This window comes from Pararge aegeria, chromosome 5 (genome assembly GCF_905163445.1).
Source record: "Pararge aegeria chromosome 5, ilParAegt1.1, whole genome shotgun sequence".
Lineage (NCBI taxonomy): Eukaryota > Metazoa > Arthropoda > Insecta > Lepidoptera > Nymphalidae > Pararge > Pararge aegeria.
In genome coordinates, this window is record NC_053184.1 from 5,567,952 (window position 1) to 5,589,217 (window position 21,266).

At 33.8% G+C, this 21,266-nt stretch overlaps 2 protein-coding genes across 3 annotated transcripts in view; one reads left to right on the forward strand and one right to left on the reverse strand.

The window, feature by feature from the left end:
• The window catches only part of LOC120623723 (tetratricopeptide repeat protein 17-like), a 32,490-nt gene extending 20,453 nt beyond the window's left edge, over positions 1-12,037 (reverse strand). Inside the window, exons 1-5 of the mRNA XM_039889912.1 lie at positions 11,652-12,037; positions 7,963-8,340; positions 5,104-5,333; positions 2,519-2,806; positions 735-844 (exon numbers count right to left, since the gene is read on the reverse strand). Coding sequence (XP_039745846.1) covers positions 735-844; positions 2,519-2,806; positions 5,104-5,333; positions 7,963-8,340; positions 11,652-11,858 — 1,213 coding nt within the window. The 5' untranslated portion in view covers positions 11,859-12,037. The remainder of the gene's footprint in view (positions 1-734; positions 845-2,518; positions 2,807-5,103; positions 5,334-7,962; positions 8,341-11,651) is intronic.
• Positions 12,038-17,535: 5,498 nt separating this feature from the next.
• On the forward strand, positions 17,536-21,266 carry LOC120624157 (post-GPI attachment to proteins factor 2-like). Of its 2 annotated transcripts, XM_039890531.1 has the most exons (6): positions 17,536-18,349; positions 18,422-18,553; positions 18,678-18,839; positions 18,913-19,018; positions 19,611-19,817; positions 20,140-21,266. In XM_039890531.1, the coding sequence occupies exons 1-6, from the start codon at positions 18,239-18,241 to the stop codon at positions 20,265-20,267; spliced, it is 846 nt and encodes a 281-aa protein (XP_039746465.1). In that variant the 5' UTR covers positions 17,536-18,238; the 3' UTR covers positions 20,268-21,266. The 2 variants fall into 2 exon arrangements, with proteins under 2 accessions (XP_039746465.1, XP_039746466.1); XM_039890532.1 differs by lacking the exon at positions 18,678-18,839.

A 21,266-nucleotide genomic window follows, 5' to 3' on the forward strand; every position in this document is an offset into this window, starting at 1 on the left:
TTTAACGCATATCATTATAGAAATTATTATTTCGGCCGATTTAGACAAAGATCCCATTTTAATTGGTCGATAAGTATAATATACATACATATACAGGCTAGCGCTAGCTTTATTAAAAAGCCAAACACTAGTGTAAAGTCATACGCGCCCTAATATCTAGAGACATAGAGAGAGCAATAATGCTCGCCATATTGTTGCTTTAACTTGTAGCAATTTTGACCGAGCCGTGACCGTAGTTACAATATAGTAAATTTTAGAGAAACCGTAAAAACCTGCACAACTGCAAAACCTGGAACCTGTTAAGACAGCTGGATGATAAGATGCTGTAATTAGTTAAACTGAATAAATATTAATAAATATACTACGACAATACACGCATCGCCATCTAGCCCCAAAGTAAGCGTAACTTATGGTATATGTACTAATAAATATTTGTATGAATAATATACATAAATACTTATAATATACAGATAAACACACAGACACTGAAAAACATTCATATTCAGCACACAAACATTTTCCAGCTGTGGGAAAACACACGACCTTGGGCCAAATAAGCAGGGTCCCTGCCCATTTCGCCAATCCCTGGTTTCATTGTTCGTTGACATATCTCTTACACCATTTATAAGATTGCAGCCAAGCGCCAACTTGTTTTCTAATAACTGTAAACCGAATACGTTTCCAATCGACCAAGCTAAATAAAGCCTACGGCATGTTATAATCAATTGTATTACCTGGATCGTCCTTTGTTTTCGAGTTGGTAAAAAAGTCCGTGACAGCATTTCGCAAATTTATTTCGTTCTGATTGTAGTCGTCCAGTACTTTACGAAGCTTATTTAACGTCCTGTAATCGAGAAATATCTTGTTATTATTTCAATATGCCGTGTCAATGGATGTGATACTTATAAGGTAAGAAAACCTTATACCTAAGTATCACAGAAAACTAAACCTTTATTAGACTGTTAGCAATAATTGTTAGATATATGATAAAATAGTGTTAATATAACTACTACAGTTTACAAAAATTAGTACTAGGTATTAGCACGCTCCTCAGACGGCGGAGACAGCGGCAACGGTGTGTAACTAAATAACTCTTAATGGAAAAAAATAAATGGGAAAATCCCTTTATGGAGCACTGGGTTGGTACACACGGGAGTAGATTCCTAATTTTTTATTATTTATAGGTTTGACCAATTTTAGTTTAGAATATAGTAAATAAGATGTTATTGTTGTAGCTATGGATTTTTATCTGAATTAAACGTTATTATTATTATTATTAAAATACCAACACCGACTCCTTTGTGTTATTGTTATGTAGCAAGAAAATCGAAAAGATCAAATCTTTTCGCTGACTTCAGTCGATTCGTCCGATTATTCAGCTAATATACAAGGTCATTTAAATTTGAAAAAAAGGGATACCAACATCGTCCATAAAACGTAGAACTAATACTTGATTGAGAGAAATCAAGTTCAATCATTTCAATTAAAGTTTATTTATGTAGGTGCGTTAAAAAAATGGCAATCATCCTTGCCATTACATTTACACGTGGATGGGTCTGCGGGTGAACATATTTGTGAATAATTTTACACCAAAGTATTTCACTATCATGAATATAGTCGTTTACGAGTATAAAAATACTTTAACATCAGAATAAAATGTATCTTATTCATAATGTGCTAAAACTCAAATTTGAAGATCAATCATCCTTAATTAAGTGTGTAAAAGCTTGTGATACAGATTAATCTGTTGTGGAGACCAATACACTACTACCGAGTATGCAAACTTAGGCTTAGGTTTATTTAAATTAATTCTATCATGAAAATAAGTGGTCTATTTACCTGTTACAACCATTATACATAGGATACGCATTAACGCACGATGCAGTTAACATTTAATGACTCAAAAATAATGCAACAAATTTTTTTTTCAACTAAATAAAAAAAATAGAAAACAAAAACGGACCGCTCGGGGATACACGGGATTAATTGTAGAATTGATTGAAGTTTTTTTTGAGAAAAAAAAAAAATGTAGAACGACGAACTTCGAAATAATAACGATTTTATACAAAAAACGCGATTATTTCATAGAAGCGATCATGTTAAATTTTTTCTATTTATTTTTTCAAAAAATTCAATTAAAACAAAAATTTTGAAAAAAAAAACGTCCCGAAAGGTCAATTTTTGAGAGAGTTATGGCTATTTGAAAATAAAAGAGCAATCTTTTTGAAAGCTTCATCACTTTTTTTGGGTTGAATAAAAAAATTCTGAAAAACGTCTTTCATCGAGTAGAAAAAGATAAAAAAAAATCAGCCAAATCAAAAGGGGTAAGGTTCAAAAGTGGTCGATTTGGCATGGAATATGTATTCTTATCTATACTAAAAAGTATTTAATTTAACTTAAAGTGTTCAAGTGAAACATGGTTGTCGCTTTCTCACGATGAATCGCTCTACAGTTTTCCTCTACGATCCGAAAAAAGATATTGAGAGATTTATTAGTTAGATATATCAAAAAGACTTACTCCCGTAACGACTGAAACATTCCAGTGAATTTTGAACTGCACAGAGCAGCCAACTTATGTTTCCTCGCCAACTCTAAGTCAGGTTTTAATTTTAGTGTTTTATCATAATATTGTACCGCAGTATTAAAATCATTATTTATTGCGTAAGCGTTAGCTAACGCGAAATTGCAGGCGTAGTTAGTGGGATCATGGTCTAATGCAGCTTTAAGAACTATAATCGAGTCATTTATTTTATATCTGCGCATTAGCACCATGCCGAGACCTCCAAGTGCAATATCTTTGTATTCCCTGAAAGCAAATAAAATAAATAAATAAATAAATAAATATAGCTTGTGGTATGGGTACCTACTTCAAAAAAAGTTGAATGATGAATATTTCTTAATGAATAATATACATAAAAACACCCAGACACTGAAAAATATTACCCACGGCCTTGGACTCAGAAGGGGGGTCGCTGCCCACTGCGCCAATACTTTGTCTAAAAATAACTCTGTGTGATTTGATTTTTCTACAATGGTTTTGTATATTTTTTTTTTCTCATTCTTTTACCATCACATTGCTGAATTTTTTAGGTACACGATTTACGCACAAGAGCACAAAAACTTTCGTCAGACTATTAAGCAAGCTTCTTTTCCCAGCAATGTATTTTTTTTTACTTTTTTTGTGACCTTACTAATATTATAAATGCGGAACTGTTGCTGTTTGTTTGTTTATACTACTGCACCGATCTTGATGAACTGATTGACATATGATGCTTTATAAACTGGAAAAGCTTAGAAGAAAGCAATAGGTTATTGTTCCCGCGGGGTTAAAAAACATGTGTTTATGCCTAGGCAGGTAACCTATGCACAGCTCAACAGGCTCAATCCTAACGAATTTTACAGACAATGAAACAAACACGTAGTTTTTAAGAGCTGGAGGAAAAAAAAAAAAAAACGTCAATCACATCATTGTAATTAATTTATTATGTATTGCGATGTTTGCATTTGCCTAATTTCACGTTTATGTAATGGGTCCGAAGGAAGGTGGCGACACTCGTAACACATGTTACCTTAGTGCGAGTGCTTAAGCACTCCTTTGTGCACAAATAAATAGAGTATCACTGTGTCCATTAGGAGATTCCTGCTGTATACACTTTTATATATATGAAATAAATAAATTATTATTATTATTATTATTAAATATTTGGGAAAACTAATTGACTTGACATCTAAACTATTCCATCTCACACAAGATGGAACAAAGATTGTTGAATTGTAAAACGATGTTGGAACATAGGAACTGCTGAGTTTCTGCCGGCTTCATCTCGGTAGAATCTGTCTTCCGAACCGGTGGTAGTCACTACAAACAGAAATACTTTCTACGTTTCAAAAGTGGTTATATTAGGCCTACCTGAAATTAATGAGTTTTTAATTTTATACTAGGTAAATCCATTTCTAATTGGTACGGTCCTCGGTGAGCATTCGCCTAAGAGACCGGAACACAGCATTGCAACAATGCTGCTTAGCGCCAAAAAAACATGGTGGTACTTACTAATTCCCCGGAAAAGCTCTGCTCTTACTTAAATATAATGAATATAAAATATGGTGAGATAAAGATTAATATAATATCTTCAATAGTGTATATATTATGTGTTCCTGTTGACGTCCGAAGTCCATTATGAAGACGTCTTAGGAAACATAACACAAACTTTTAATAAAATTTTTATATGATTGTTATAAATGTTTTATATTATTGTTGCAGTGGGCAACAACCCTGCTTTCTGAATCCAAGGCTGTGGGGTCGATTCCCACAACTGTAATTTTTACCCAAGGTAAATAGAAGAGATTTTTGTGACAGAGCTCGTCCGGAGAAGTACTACCTGTTGCTGTGTGCTTATTTCTGCCGCTAAGCAGCATTGAGACAATTGCCGGTGTAGTAATAGGATAGGAATTGAATTCCAATTTACCCAAGGTAAATAGAAGAGATTTTTGTGACAGAGCTCGTCCGGAGAAGTACTACCTGTTGCTGTGTGCTTATTTCTGCCGCTAAGCAGCATTGAGACAATTGCCAGTGTAGTAATAGGATAGAAATTGAATTCCAATTTACCCAAGGTAAATAGAAGACATTTTTGTGACAGAGCTCGTCCGGAGAAGTACTACCTGTTACTGTGTGCTTATTTCTGCCGCTAAGCAGGATTGAGGCGATTGCCGGTGTAGTAATAGGATAGGAATTGAATTCCAATTTACCCAAGGTAAATAGAAGAGATTTTTGTGACAGAGCTCGTCCGGAGAAGTACTACCTGTTGCTGTGTGCTTATTTCTGCCGCTAAGCAGCATTGAGACAATTGCCGGTGTAGTAACAGGACCATAGGACTTAACACCTACGCCTGTGTTCTATTTATTTATTCAAAAGACACACCAGGAATTAATTGTAACTACATTAAAAAAAAAATTAAATTATGTGTTAGAATTACAAATTCTGTCTAGTGCCATTACAACGCATGACCTGAGAAGTGTGACCTGTTTATAGGCGATGGTTTACCACTAACCTGGTGGGCTTTCTGCTTGGTCCTACAATTAATGATTAAATAAAAAAATAAATACCTTGGTGCATAGAGTATAGCTCGCCGACTACATTCCGCAGCTTTCAGGCTTTGTGTCAGGAGTCGATAGAGTAAAGAAGCCGAATGATAATGCACCCAAGAAGAACTATTTTTGACGAGCTGCCCTGTCAGCCATTCACCGAAATGACTAAAACTATCGATATCAAGTATCATTTTTTTGGAGTTCAGCTCAAAGGAAGGCCAAAAATAGCCATCGATTTCCTTGATACCCTAGAAAAGGAAGGAAAAGAACATTACATTAGTTACGTTAGTTTGAAGTTCTTTTTTCTTGTTCTTAGTTCGAACTTTATTTTGTCGTAGTTTTGAAAACCTACCTACCTACGTAGGGTAGGTTTTTAAAACGATATTTTTTTTAAATATTATTATAATCTGTAAAAATAACTCTGTGTTTTCAGTTGGAGGTCCTGGGTTCGATTCCCGGCAGAGGCAAATTGGGAATTTATAATATCCGTTTTTTCTCTGGTCTGGTCTTGTGGGTCTGGCTTTGGCCGTGTCTAAGCGATTTAGCGTTCCTGTACGTTGTCGCGACGAAACCGATTAGGGGTACGGGTTAAATATAACAGCCATACTCCCTAACAGTTGAGCCTACTAGGTACTATCTTTGTATCACTTACCACCAGGTGCAATTGCTTTCAGAGGCTAACTTGTAGTGGAATATAATACAAAACCAAAAAAGAGGCTCGGTGCAGCGACTGCACGCTACATTCTACACACATTTAACACGCATTTAATAAAGCTTTAGTATAATATGCGGAACACAATTCAGTTTTGCACTGGATCTTGACGACGCTAGACATTACTAAAGATTTATTGTAGCCGCAATACTTATCGCCGTGTTGATAAATACTTTACTAACCCTCGCTTCACCTCTCCGCGAGATTAAACAACATTTATTCTAAAAGCAAATGCCTAAACTCGCGATTTAGACACAACAATCGCGACGCAACTATGAAACAATCGCGATAACGCAATTACAATACAATGACCGAGCGGAGACACCTTTCGCCGATGATAAAGTACCTATCGTATGCACTGGAAAGTATAAATATAACCTTATTTCAAAAAATTAAACATCTTAACACTTCCGTCTATATTATATCATTGAAATTATTATTATTTATTAAAAGAAAGACATGCTGAATCAGATAAGTATCAATGTTCCCCGTCGTATTCCGAGGTACCCTGAGTTAAAAACCTTCGCTCTTAAATTTTTGAATTCCAACCAACCCAGGCCAATTCTCACCTATTAACCGAATGACTAATGTTTGTAACAACTTAAAAAACCCTGGCATTGACATTTTTCATAATACTCTATTTAGCTTTAAGGCGAAATTAAACTTAGAGTAATATTTTTAAACTGTTTTTTTTTTTTTTTAATTTGCTCACTATTTTCAGTTGTTTAATATTAATTCTTTTATTCTTACTATTTTTGCTTTTGACTTAATTTAATTATTTTTTAACCGGACCTGCTCCAATGTTGTGTATACCTAAGAAAGTGATAACTGTACTCGGACAATAAACTATAATCTAACATTATTAATGATAATACAGTGTATCGATGTATCTCATGAAATAAAAAAAAGAATTTATATTCTTTTCTATTCTATAAAAGAAAGAATAAAAGAAAAAGAACGGCACTTTTCAGAAAAACCGCAAAGTACTCGCCCCTTAAAATTAGCACTCCCCAAGCAAAGGTCATACTCAATGTCAATGAAAATATTTAACCGTCTGCCAGAAAATAAAAAGGAAATTCTCCTGAAAGCGGGTGGAAAACCGATACTTAAAATCCTTAAGCGGTTGTTCTATTACGTCATTCACCATTCCATTCGTTCATTTACTTTCTTGATAATATTAATTACAATTTTTGCCACTTTTATTTGTAGTGTGGTCAAGTTTAACGTTATAACCCTATAATCCCACTGCGGAGTAAACCCCTTGATTCCTATTATAATACTAAAGATTACATGACTGATAAAATAGGTTATGAATATTAAGCTTCATTTGCTATACTCCGCGAACAGCAGCAGAATATGTATGGTGTAATTTATAATTACTTAAATCCAGTCAGAACAACTAACAATGTTGTTCTTAACAATTATTCATTGTTAACATCTCCTGAGGATGCTCCGGTTTCGGAGCGAAACGTGCGTAGAGGGTACATTGCTGAGGATCTGTTTGGTGTGGAGTATACGGATTGAAGTAATTATAAATTACACCATACAGATTCTGCTGCTGTTCGCGGAGTATAGCAAATTAAGCTTAATTTTCATAATATATTATGGATTTCCGCAAAGTAACGGCTGCTTCTATCCAATATTTGATAAAATAGGCTTGGATATGAATTGCTGGTTTCATAGCTAAATATTAATTTGACTGTGTGATGAGAAGTAATCAAATATTTATAAAATACCGGACTGAGAGTTATTCAGTAAATTAAATGTTGATATTATTAGTCAAGCCCTATCATTTGATACCTATATTAATGGAGTTGTGAAAAAATATGTAATCCGCCATTTTTTTGTGGCGGCCATCTTGGATTCTAAATTAATCTTCTTCTTATTCTTTTTTTGCTTTATTGGCTTTTTAAATTAATCTTAGTGTATAGTTTTCTACTAGTCAAGTACTCAACACAATTGTGAGTTGTGAATAAATATTTGATCCGCCATTTTGTAGCAGCAGCAATCTGAGACCGATTTTCATGAAACATAGCTAAAAACAATAGCGACTAATGGCCACTCATTAAATCATATAAATAAATCTATTTGAAGCTTGTTTTATAAATTACATTAAGGACTCTGCTGAATAAATAAATTGAAATTGAACATTTTTGAAAGCTTACCTCCAAGTGTTCAAAAGAAAACATACTAAACGGTAAAGAAGATATATTAACACAGTCTGGCATTTCCAAATCAGGGTTCGAGTAACCTTTTGGATATTGATAATCCTTCTCTTGAGGGAACTTCGACGAACCGTCATCGTGTACAACTGTAAACCATTTAATTACATCTTCCATTTTATTAGCTTTCAAGCAGTTTACATCTTGTTTAATTTTTACACTGATATTGGTGTATTTTTCAACATCCAACCAAAGTTTGTCTATAATCTTCTGCTGTTGGATTAGATCGAGGTAAACATCCAAAATATACGCCCATCGCTTTTCTTGGTTTAAAAATGTTACAAGACCGTTTCGGACTGCTTTACCAAATGGAGAGTTACGCTGAAATAAAAATGAAAAATGGGGCATTATTAAATTGAATATAAAAGGTTTCTGGATTTTGATGATTAGGTGAAGTTTTAAGGCCGCGAATGCCAGAAAGTCACCGGTTCTAAAACTTTTATTTTCAAATTTATGAATTTATTAAGACCAAATGTTATATTTAATGTTTACCGAAGTATATATAGGACTAGCTGTTGCCAACGACATCGTCCGCGTTTATTTTTCATGCACATAACGGGACACTACTTCAAGATAGTTAAGCTGTATTTTGGTGAAGAAATGCTAAAAATCGGCCCACTACTTTCAAAGCCAAAAACAGTACAAAAAAATCTTTCCTTTTTAAATAATATTAGTATTAAGAATATACGTGTACTTTACAATATCAGGGTTACGTAACTAATTACATATTTTTGAGTTCATAAAGACCACTACGTATCTATATAAAAATAAAATAAAAATAACATAGGACGTAAATTAATTAAATAAATAAATGAATAAATAAATATACTACAATACACATCGCCATCTAGCCCCAAAGTAAGCGTAGCTTATGTTATGGGTACAAATATAGCTGATGAATATTTTTTTATGAATATAATACACATAAATACTTATAATATACAGATAAACACCCAGACACTGAAAACCATTCATGTTAATTACACAAACATTTTTCAGTTGTGGGAATCGAACCCACGTCATTGGACTCAGAAAGCAGGGTCGCTGCCCACTGCGCCACTCAGCCGTCTAAAAGATACCTATATTGATAGATTTTTAGAAAAGAAAAGTAATTAACCATTAAGTGGTGGCTGCCATCATCACACACACACCACAAACACAGAGATGGACGAACGGACGACGACGCACGCACACAACCAGGTTTAGGGGTACAGGGTAAGTTAAGAAAAACAATTTACTTTTAATCAAATAAAAAGTATTATTGCCCACTGTGCCACTCGGCCGTCTAACAGATACCTATATTGATAGATTTTTAAACAAGAAAAGTAATTAACCATTTTGTGGTGGCTGCAATCTTGGATTTGAAACAGCTAAAACAGAGACACACACACTCACACTACCACACAAATAAACACACACACAAACATACACACAAACACACACACAAACATACATACACATACATTCACACACACAAACGGACACAGACAGACAAACTTACGAGCGACGACGCATGCACGCACGAACGCTATCTCGCACGAACGCGCTCAAGCACGTACCACAAACACACAAAAAAACAAATACGGACGGACTGACGGGCGACAACGCACGCATGCACACAAACTAGCACGCATGCACGCAAACTCGCGCGCACGCACATACGCAAGCACGCACGAGCCACACACACCACAAACACAGAGATGGACGAACGGACGACGACGCACGCACACATCCAGGTTTGGGGGTACAGGGTAATTTAAGAAAAACAAATTTACTTTTAATCAAATAAAAATTATTATTATTATTACTGCAGCTATCGCATAAATATGCATTGTTTACAATCAAAAATCATTGTTTCAACATCACACCTGTACACGATTGATTGAAAGTTACGCCGATGTAAATTTTCTATCAAAATACCTAGCCTACCAATTCTTAAGCCACAGGAGGTTGGTTTCTTTTACAGAAATTAAAAAAAAATTACTATCTCATAGATCGCAAGCAATTTATTGTTATCGATAATAAGTAATAACTTCGTTTAAATTAAGGAGTTTTTCATCTCCCAAGATATTTATTACCTCTCCACCAAATTTAAACCCACCTCTAAGGTGTGACCTACCAAACAAAAAAATAATCATCTTAATCGGTTTTAATTGGCCAAGTTCCCGCATAACAATCATACGACAAAAAATGAGAAAAACATAGTCAATTTGAGAACTTCCTTTACCACCTTTGCTTTTTTTTTAAAGTTGGTAATTAAATTGTATTTTAAACTACTTAAAAAAGCAGGAGGTTCTAAATTATGTTAAGCAACAACTGTAAGCCTTTCGGAAATAAAAATAATAATTCGCGTAGTCTTGGCTATAGCGATGCATTGTCAAATCCACAATATGCCAGGGTTTTTCATGCAAAGGCATAGACAACAATACATGGTAATGGTGCCAATTTCACAAACATTTTGCACAAAACTATCCTAATGAAACTAAACCAACAGCAATTCAGAGACTTCAGATATAACTGTTGACAAATTATAGTATGCGGCAAGTAAAGCAGACAAACACAATATTGCCTGGTACAATAAAAATAATTGTGATGCGCAAAGCATAAGAAACAAAATCACAATTAATATAGTGAAATTCTCAGACAATTCCTTATTTTGTACCTCTGTAAATTGTGAGATCTCTGACCAATTGGTATATAAAATTATATTATTGTCAAGTAAATATACCTTTTTTTTAATTTCAGAGCAGTGTCTATGCTCAAAAAGTGTTTCTCTCTCCTATGAAAGACATGTGCCCAGCAGTGGCATAATAATAGGCTGTGGTTGATAACCATTAAGTAAAAAGGAATGGGCTTAAAACTCTAACTTTGAAAAGTAGTGTAGGAAATCATAGTCTTGCTATTTTTTTTATTTTTGAAGGCCGACTAGTGCTTTGGGCAGCGACCCTGCTTTCAAAGTCCATGGCCGTGGCTTCAATTCCCACAACTGGAACATGTTTGTGTGATAAAAATGAATGTTTTTCAGTGTCTGGGTGTTAATCCGTATATTATAAGTATTTATGTATATTTTTCATAAAAATATTCATCAGTTACCTTAGTACCCATAACACAAGCTACGCTTACTTTGGGGCTTGGATGGCATAGTATATTTATTAATTTATTTATTTTATTTGCATGTTATGGCCAGCTCAGAGCCGAAGTATGTTTGAGTACAGAGGTGTTGGAATAACAACCCCACACCAGTAAATGCAGCATTGTTTGACCTCCAAAGAGGTGGACAGCAAGATGCTGGGAATCGCTGGACACAAGCAACCAAGGATCATGGGCTTTGGAACCCGCAAAAGACCTATGTCCAGCAGTGGACCTCAATCGATTGAAGTGATGATGATGATTATGGTTGCTGTTATCAGTAAAGGTCAATTTCCATTTAAGTAAAATTTGGATTTTTTTTGACATAGGGAATAAACCATTATGGACACCAAATCTGGAGCTTATATTATATAAAAAAATAAGTAAAAAGACAAAAGCTTAGAGCGTCTTCACTAAATTGCTATGAGATTTTAGAAACCATACAACATAGATTACTATAGATATTAAGATAAAACATAGATTACTATTAAAAATAATCATACCCTGGACTTAAATGACCCACTCTCTGTAAACAGCAAATGGGATGATCCTGCAGACTCAGCAGGTTTAGCAGACTCAGCAGACTCAGCAGACTTAGCAGACTCAGCAGACTTAGTTGACTTAGCGGGCTTAGCTGACTTAGCAGCTTCAGCTTCATAAAATAGCATCACACACAAGCCAAATATAATAAAGAGCTTACTTAACCACATATTGAGGCTTTTAAATGCAATGATCCCGGAAAATCATATTATATATAAAACGATCAATTGCGTGTTTTTTTGGATATAAACCCTACAGCGCATGTCGAGTGCCTACGCAATTTGTATACGGCGCGCGCACGGCGGCGCGGCGCCATATCGATTAGGGTACGGTTAGAGGTACTGTACAGGTAGCCGGTAGTTATATAGGTACTCTTGTTTTTTTGCCTGATTTTACGGCCACAGATTCAAGTCCGATAAAGTTTTATGTCAAATGTCCAAAGGTACAGACCAACCATAGTAATCCATTAAACTATCATAGACTAGAAAACACAGACGAATATCTCTTTATATTTATTACTATTTACTAATCTCTTGTAAACCGATGCGATAACTTATTTTAAATAAATAAAGCTGTTGAATAATTTAAGTATTTACAAGTTTCTTTCATTTACTCACCATTGGCTTGGAGTCTAACTACGTACAAAATATGCCGGTCTATTCGTATTTTATCAATTAGGGACCAGAACCCCAGCCAAATAAATAAAATTATTGTATTTATATCATATATCGGTACCTACCTACATGCTAGCAATTTTTTTAAACAAATTCTCTTGATAATTCTCGAGTTTCATTTTAAACTCAAATGAAAATATTTTAAAAATTTGAATCACTATTTTTGTATTGAATTAACTTCGGATCTCGAATGTTAATTTATTTAGGGCTTCGAATTATTTTTATGAACTTGAGCAAGTAAAAACATATTTTGTATTATAAGTTAGAAAATGCTTACTAATTTAATTACTTACTAATATTATAAATACGAAAGTGTTTTTATTTGTTTGTTGTGTTCTGTTTCTTTTTTTTGTATTTATTTACTAGGTTCTGCCCGCGATTTGGTATGCGAGGACTTCAGAAATAGGTCTAAAACTTCACTCGTTAACAATTTTTATTCCTACCACGGGAACTATTTAAGAGATCGATATAGAAAGTACATGTCCTTTTCCATAGCATAGGTGACATGCATACCTTCCAAATTTCAAAGCTGTCTACCGTTTAAAATGTTCCATTTTCCCTCGGGAACTACTTAAGGAATCGGGAAAGGTAGCCAACGTTCTTTTCCATGTCAAAGGCCTACATGCATGCAAAATTTCATCCAAATTCGTTCGCCCGTTTTTGCATGATTGAGTAACAAACATCCACACTTTCACATTTTTAATATTAGTAGGACTAGCGGTCCCACACGACACCATCCTCGTATAAGTCAACCTTAAAAGATTAATATATGTAGTCGCGGACTTTTTTTAGAACTTTTAAATGGAAACAACTTTGTCATAAACTATAAAAATTAAATAAATAAACTAGTCATTTCATTAATGCTTTTAACTAGGCCTACTTGATGATTTTATCGAAACATTTAACCGTTTATGCAGCGCAAACAGCGAAAGCTCTCAAAAGAAAAAAATAACACATCGGATTTTGAAACATTCTTCATTGATGCTATGCTCTCATTGGTCTAAGCGTGATGCTATAGAGCCTACAGCCTTCCTCGATAGATAGGCAATCAAAAACATGAGAACATCGCGTTCAAGTAAACAAACAAGCTAACTCTGCAGCTTTATATCTTACTAGCTGACCCGCGCAACTTCGTCTGCATCAAATCGGTTATTATCGGATTTAATATCTTTTAGCATTTCTATACCCGTAGTGACGTCTAAACGATAAGTCCAATTTGAATAATTTAAAGAGACATTATTATTTATTTGGATCTGATAGGAACGTCACCATCTTAAGATTGTACCCGTGTTTTGATTGACAAATTATAACAAGAAGGGGTTATTGTGTCCTAACAATTAGGCATTTAGCCTCCCAGAATTTTTTGTAGGTAATGATGATTACTTTAAACATGTAAATCCATCTATCCATCCATACATACATACATCCATCCATCCATACATCCTTACTCACAAACTTTCGCATTTATAATATAAGTATCGCTCGCTGTTATCTGTGAATAGTTATGTCCTTTATCTCCGACATATTTATTCGATCTTCATTAAAATTATACAATACATGCTTGATATACACACATATGCAGTATACACTTTCAAATAAAAAAATAATTATTAAAATCGGTTCAAATTTAACGGAGCTATGAAGTAAAATTGTTAAAAATTTTCATCTCATTTCCCGGGAGAAGCTTATTGTTTATCGGGATAAAAAGTAGCCTATAATATGTTGACCCGGAATATCAGCTACCACTTTACCAAATTTTATTTGAATCCGTTCAGTAGTTTTCACATGATGCCCGGACAGACAGACAGACAGACAAAAATTTAATAAAAATCTGTTTTGGACTCAGCATCGATTATAAAGCATCCCCCGTTCAAAATTATCAAAATATATTAAATGTACAGAAATCTTCCAGTTATAGTTTTATTATAAGTATAGATTACCGTTGGTATGAGAAGCTGTGGGAGGCGCCCGACGTGAGGGTTCAGTGGTGGCGCGTGAGATGCGCGCGGTTTTCATGCAAGCAAAGTAAAATAAAACAAATCACAAGTGTAAATCGAGAAGAGGATGCACATATTCTGAAAATGACTCGCATGCGGAGTATAGACTATGAACGTGAAACGTGAAATAATGGTGAATGGTTATTTTACAAATCCCGTAGAAACCGTTAGTTTTCCTGACATAAAAAGTAGCCTATGTACCTTTCAGTTTTTAAAACGTTGCTAACATTGCTAACTTAGGACGTAAAGAGAAGTATATAATAAGGAAGTTGATTTCACTTAACAGTAATAAAGATCCTGGCAATGATGGTGTACCAGGGTTATAAATAAAAAAACTGTGATTGTCAACTTTCCTTGCCTCATGGCGTTATTGCACGAAAGCAAAGGGCTTTTTTGCATTGGATGCATTCAGTATCAGTCTTCTTAGCTTTACTTCGAGAAAATGATAATGGAAAATGAGTAACGATGATGAAAACAAGATAAAAACAAATTGCGCTTGAGTCGCGTGAGCATGTTTGTCAGCAACTTTGACAATAACATTTAATTGTTTATATCTGGCATGGACGAGTTTAGTAAAAAACATTTGTTCTGCACTGTACGTGGGTGTACATGTAGAGGAGGTAAAGAGAGATACAGAGCTAGACTCTCACATCAAAGTTGTAAGGAAAATAAGACTTAGAAATATAGTTCAACGGGTACATACCACGATAATATGGTATCGTGGTATGTACCTACCCGTTGAACTATATTTAAGAAATGTTGATTAACCACGCAAACCTTAGTTTAAAATCTTTAGTTGCCATAAGATCTACGGAACAATAATTATGAAGTAACTTCTCAGCTAGTTTATCAAATACACAAAACCGTAGTTTAGAGTTGTGTCTATCAATAATATAAATCATGATAATAAGAAATAACAAACAATCTATCTGAACTGCAATGAGATCTTACAAACAATAGTTATGAAGTAACATCGTAGCTAGTTTATCAAATAGGTACACAAACCTTAGTCTCTAACAACTGCTCACATCAAGATCTGTTATAAAATCCTTTAAAAAAAATTATAATAAGAAATCATGTAGCCAATTATCTGGCATACAATAAGATCGGGGATCTTATTCACAACTTTAAAGTAACTTCTCAACCAGTTCACTAAAAATGTAAAGACCTTACACATTATCAGTAGTAAATATAAAATACACGAAGATTATACATAATTTACAGCAGAATGGAGACACAGGACACCCAATTATAACACAGGACTCCTTTAAGAGAATTGCACCGTGTTTTATAACTTTGAAGGTAGGTTGGAAACCACGTGCCACCACCTTCCCATAGAATATATTTTATTTAAATAACAAGTCAATTGTTTAATATTATATTAAACTTTACCAGAGATATGCTTTTACGATAAGTCGTGATTAAATATGATATCAATTATCAAATAGTTTACCCACTAACAATTAAACATGGGGTTCCACAAGGTAGTGTTCTTAGACCAACTCTTTTCCTTATTTACATCAATGACATTTGTAACACTAACCTAGCCATTGGTCAAGTCTTTTCATTTGCTGATGATACAGCCCTAGTTTTTAGGGGAGAGATTTCTGACCGAATCTTCTGCTACGCCTAACAGGGACTTAACACAATTTCTAAACTGTTGAGTCTGAATCTTCTTAGTTGAAACACTAGTAAAACAAAATATTTAACTTTTTAATAGCGTAATAATACACAACCCTCGACAGAATTATATAACTTAATATGCCTTATTTCTAATCAGGCTAACCAATGTTCATGTCCAATGCTAGATAGGCTAACAGAAATTAAATACCTTTCTTTTGTGCCCCATATTAATCTTTTAACAACACGTGTTAGAAAACTGACAGCAATCTTTAGAAATATTCGTCATATAGCTAATCCCTAAATTTTTTAGGCACTCTGTCAGTCTTTTTTATCTTAGTCCATTGAAACATGGGGAGGGACCTGAAAAACAGATTTACTATCGTTGGAGAGAGCACAACACGCAGTTTTAAAGGTTGTGTACAGCTTGCCGATACACTCTCACATTAAATTTATATGCTAAAACCAAAGTCCTTACCGTATAATGAAACTACATTGCTCCTTAGAGCAAATGGTCCCTAACCGTCATACTAAACGAGGCAATTTGAGGATATATAATACACGTTTTTGAACTGTGTATGGACATAAATTTAAGTGCTATTTAGGTAAGACTCTATACAATAAATTAAATAAAACGCTTTCCATACATAAAATGAATAAATTGAATCGCAAAAAAGTAGTTAATAATAATTTACAAAGCTTAAACTATGTTGAAACAGAGCGTATTCAATGAATAAAGTTGTTGGATTCATATTATATACGCACACACACGCACACACCGTACACACTTACACGCACTCAGTACATGCTTTTTGTTTGTAATTCTCAATGTAATCATGCTGCCACAATAATTATTTTTCGTTTTTTCCTTCACTTAGACTCACACTCAAGATACTTAGACTTTGAATATCATCCTTAAATCTTACTTAACCAGTATATAATATTATGACTCATTGAAATCAAAGTATTTATTTCTTTAATGCTTATAAATTCTAAATAACTATCTCTATATTAATTATTATTCATTTAAATAATATCTAAGTTGCTGTATATTAAATGTTTATAAATAACAATAATAAGAATAAATCAAGTAGTAATCTTCTACAGTTATGTTCTAACAACTGCAAAGACAAAACAGTGTTGACACACTTGTACAACTGAATAGAGATGCCATACTTAAAAATACCACAGAGTAACATAGACAGAACTTTTTAAAATTATATAAACAATAATATTCCAATATTCAATTACGGAAATAAGTATTCTTTCTTTTAGTCTCTACTATATTCTAACAAGTGCATCACAATACATGTGGGTAATTAAATTAAAAAAAAAACAAAACTGGTTCTATTTCTTTACATATTTATTCTAAGTTGTACAACATATTTTCACAAACTAAAATGTATTTAAACTAAGTTTTCCTCAAATTTCTTCATATTTAGTAGCTCAAAGTCATTTACTTAATTCTAAGCAAAAGTAACTTTAATATTAATAATAATTTTGTTATATTTTTTTATATTTAAGCATTTTCCCAAATTATTAACTGGCTACTAAGATAACCAAAAAATCTTCGCTATAGTAGATAGATCTATTGGACAATATGGCTACGTAAACAAGCAGTTTTAAATAAATACCACTAATTCATTAGAATAATTGTATAAGAGTATGGCAGCCAACGATATTTAGTTTAGGAATACAAATCAAAAGGAGTGAGGTACATATGACACTTTGTATGCAAAACCATGGCAAAATCTGCGCGCAATATATTGATCTGAAGTAAAACAACCCCTGGAACCGAATTATTCTAGTACCATATCATACAATAGTAACAGTTGAGTTATTACTGCGTGATTTAGTTACAGCCTTATAATAATAAAACCTTTCTTCTGAATATTGGTTGGAACCAAAATGTATTAAATCGGAAGAATATATTCTACGCAACGCAACGAAAAGCTCTTTAGCCCCAAATGCGCAAGTCCAAGTTACTTCATTCATTCCACGCCTCAAGTCATCTTTACTCGTTTTAGCACTGTGCTTTTATGAAAGCGCACAATTTAATGTACAAAAGAATAAATCTAGTGTTATCTATGTATCAGTACAAATGTATTTTCTGCGCGTTTAACAAGTTTTTCACGTTTTCTTAATGCGAAGTGTAGCAAATTTTCAGTGATAATGAATTCAATAAAAACAATGAGCATCGGATGAAGGGGGTCGTTGTTTAATTATGATATTAATGATTAAAAGTGAGTGAGACAGAAAATGGGAAATGACGCACAAGTAGATATACCAACGCACTCGATTGAGCAGGCCATAACTCGTACAAAGGAATCGTGTATTGTGAACAGGACTATCCAAACTTTAAATTACAAGGTGCTTAATGGTTAACGATGCTTAAACCTACTGTAAAATCATTTATGTTTACTGAATCTTTTATTTCTTCAGGGACTGCTTTGGTCATGTTCTCTAAGAAGGATATGTTTAAGTGCCCTCTGGCTTCCACTAGGTGCTTTAGTATTTTGTTATGTGACAGCGTCTATATTCCAGGCAGATGATATCCATGAAACACATTGTAGGGTAAGTTAATATGGATTCAAATTAATAATTACTTGCCCAAGCAAGGCCAAAAATGCACTTGACATATTTTTTAATAACGCTGATCTTTGTGTTACGTAAACCATTTTATATTTTGTTTTCATAGGTTTATAATGTAGTTCCATCAATAAGTGCAATTACGGGGATCAGCCCGCAAAGATATGTTTGGAGAATATGCATTGCTTACCACCTAGGACCAAGACTGTTAATAGGTTCTTTATATTACAACTATCATAGAGAGCGCACTTCTTATATCTTCGAAGATAAGGCAAGTTTAAAACAAACCGCGACTTGAAATAAAATAACTAAGCATTGATATACTTTAAATATTTTTTTTTCAGGTACGTAATTTAGCTGTAAATTTAGGAGAAGCTTGTTACTGGTTGAACTTGATAGAGCTACTTGCACTTACAGGAGTTACTTATGTTTCAAATAGAGAAAATTATTGTGAGTATTTGTAACCAAATTTTTGTTTGTTATGAGTATACCTACAAATTATTACTATGTTACAAGAGCATCAAAAAGTTGACAAAAAGAGCTCCAAAATAAGAATGGTCCTAGGTCCGGGCAGTTGTTCAGTGATCAGACTATACCTAATTGATATTCCTACTCCAACTTCATACATAGATGTAGGGAATGGAATCTTAGTGCAGTTCTCTGAACTGATAGATCACAAGACTTTACTTATTGTAGTGGAAGTGTATACTAATTGATGTGGGGTTGTTTGAGTTTTTTGAACCTTTGAGTTCTTTCCATGTACATACATTCATAAAGTTCAAACTAATAGTTTGAACGATCAAGCACATACACATACGGTAACGGAGCCAGTTAAATATTGCTGTCCCCACCATATCGGCAGATTTTATTAAAAGAATCAAAGGCACTCGTTGAACACAGCTGGTAAAAGACGATAGAATTTGGAAAGCTCTACAAAAGACCCATGTCTAACAGTTGATGTCCATAAGTTAATATAATTATGATCGTAATAGTATTGCATTGTTGAATCTTTACTTCAGGTATGTCCGTATTTTATTTCCAGTCGTGCACGAGAAGATTTTTATAATATTCATGGTAGCATCGCTTCTTCATATGCTGTGCCGTGCGCGCGTCGGCTGTCTAGCCAGCGACGTGGTGGAGCCAGTGAGGACGAACAAGCTCGTATGGATATTGTTCTTTGTGGCCATCGTCGCTACTATTGGCCTTATTGTCTTCTTTTTGAGACACAGATTGCTTTGTCGACCACTTGGTATGTACCCCAGAGCAAAACTGTGGTTTTATATACTTAATTTGAACCTACTGTAAAAACAAAGTTATTCGTTATTCACGTAATTTACGAACATACAAAAATAAAAAGCTACAAAAAAGGGTATGCGTTCAAACGTTATTTGTAAGGATAAAATATCTACTGCTAACCTTTTGCGAACTAAAGTCACATTTATTTATTTCAATTATTGAAATGAATGAATATTTTAATTTTTTCTTGGTGCTCTAATCATCAAATCATAAACAATATACTAATTACAAGTATACATCCATACCTTAAACATAACATATTTTTCTGATTTCAGCATTCACGTGGTTTTCTATCTGCGAATACATCCTTGCGACCGCAAATATGGCTTTCCACGCACTCATCGTCCAGGATCTTCCTGTACACGAGCTGCAAGTTGTGTGCCCCACAAGCAAGACCAACTAATTTAATATTCTTATAAATAAGAATCAGAAAAAATGGTGTTAAGTTTCTCCGATAGTTTTAACCAACGCAAAAACCGTTTATTATAATACTTATTATGTAGAACGACCAAACTTTACGTAAATCCGTTCTAATATAAAATATATAAGTATCCGGTAATGTCATTTTGTACGCGTGGGTCGTTTTTTAGACGAACATTTTTTTCTGGGCTATGAATTTGGCTGGCAAAACTTCCTTAGTCCTCCAATCAAAAAGCATCAAACAATCACATACTGAAAAATTCAGAACAAAGTATAAAAGTATACAGAAAACATAATAGCTCTATCCTCATGTTAAGTGTAAGGGATTAGAGCGTCCAACTTAATCAGCAATAATTTAGGAGAGAAATAGAGTCCGAGCCCTTTAAGGCTCCCCTCTCATTGCCGGTAATATGACAATAAATTTGCGCTGCCGCAAACTCCTAAACATTTTGTTCACATCCTCACTTATCACTATCATAAAGTTTTGCGTTAAAGTTGTACTAATAAAATTTTCCATTCTAAATATTTTTGGAACATCGAGCCAAAATCTGTCACTATTAATAGGGGAATTTTATAATTGTCAACTAAAGATAATCCTATCATCTGCTAAGTTCCATCTACTGCGCGGATTTTCGCTTATTAATATTCTTAGGATAAATTTTATTTTGACGCCCAATGTACCTAATGTTTAAGTATTAATATCTTAGGGCTTTCAATAGATCATTATACATCTAGATGAAACTTTAGCTGATAAGTTTTGATATAATTATTTAAATTGTTTTTAAATTAAATACTTAATAGTAAATTGACACAATATTATAACGTTATAAATTTATGAGAAATAAAATGTTGTAACGAGCAGAGTAGGTTTGTTGGCTTCTAAAAGTCTGTTCGATGCATACAGATGTTTTTATTTATTAAATTTATTAAAATTAAACCGCAAATTTGGTGCTTATGTTATACCAACACCGAATTTGCAACA

Bases quoted from the DNA above. Each gene is read 5' to 3' on its own strand.
- LOC120624157 (XM_039890531.1), top strand. From the start codon at position 18,239: ATGGGAAATGACGCACAAGTAGATATACCAACGCACTCGATTGAGCAG. The intron at 18,350-18,421 runs GTGCTTAATGGT...TTATTTCTTCAG, and splicing joins TCCAAACTTTAAATTACAAG to GGACTGCTTTGGTCATGTTC. The intron at 18,554-18,677 runs GTAAGTTAATAT...TTGTTTTCATAG, and splicing joins TCCATGAAACACATTGTAGG to GTTTATAATGTAGTTCCATC.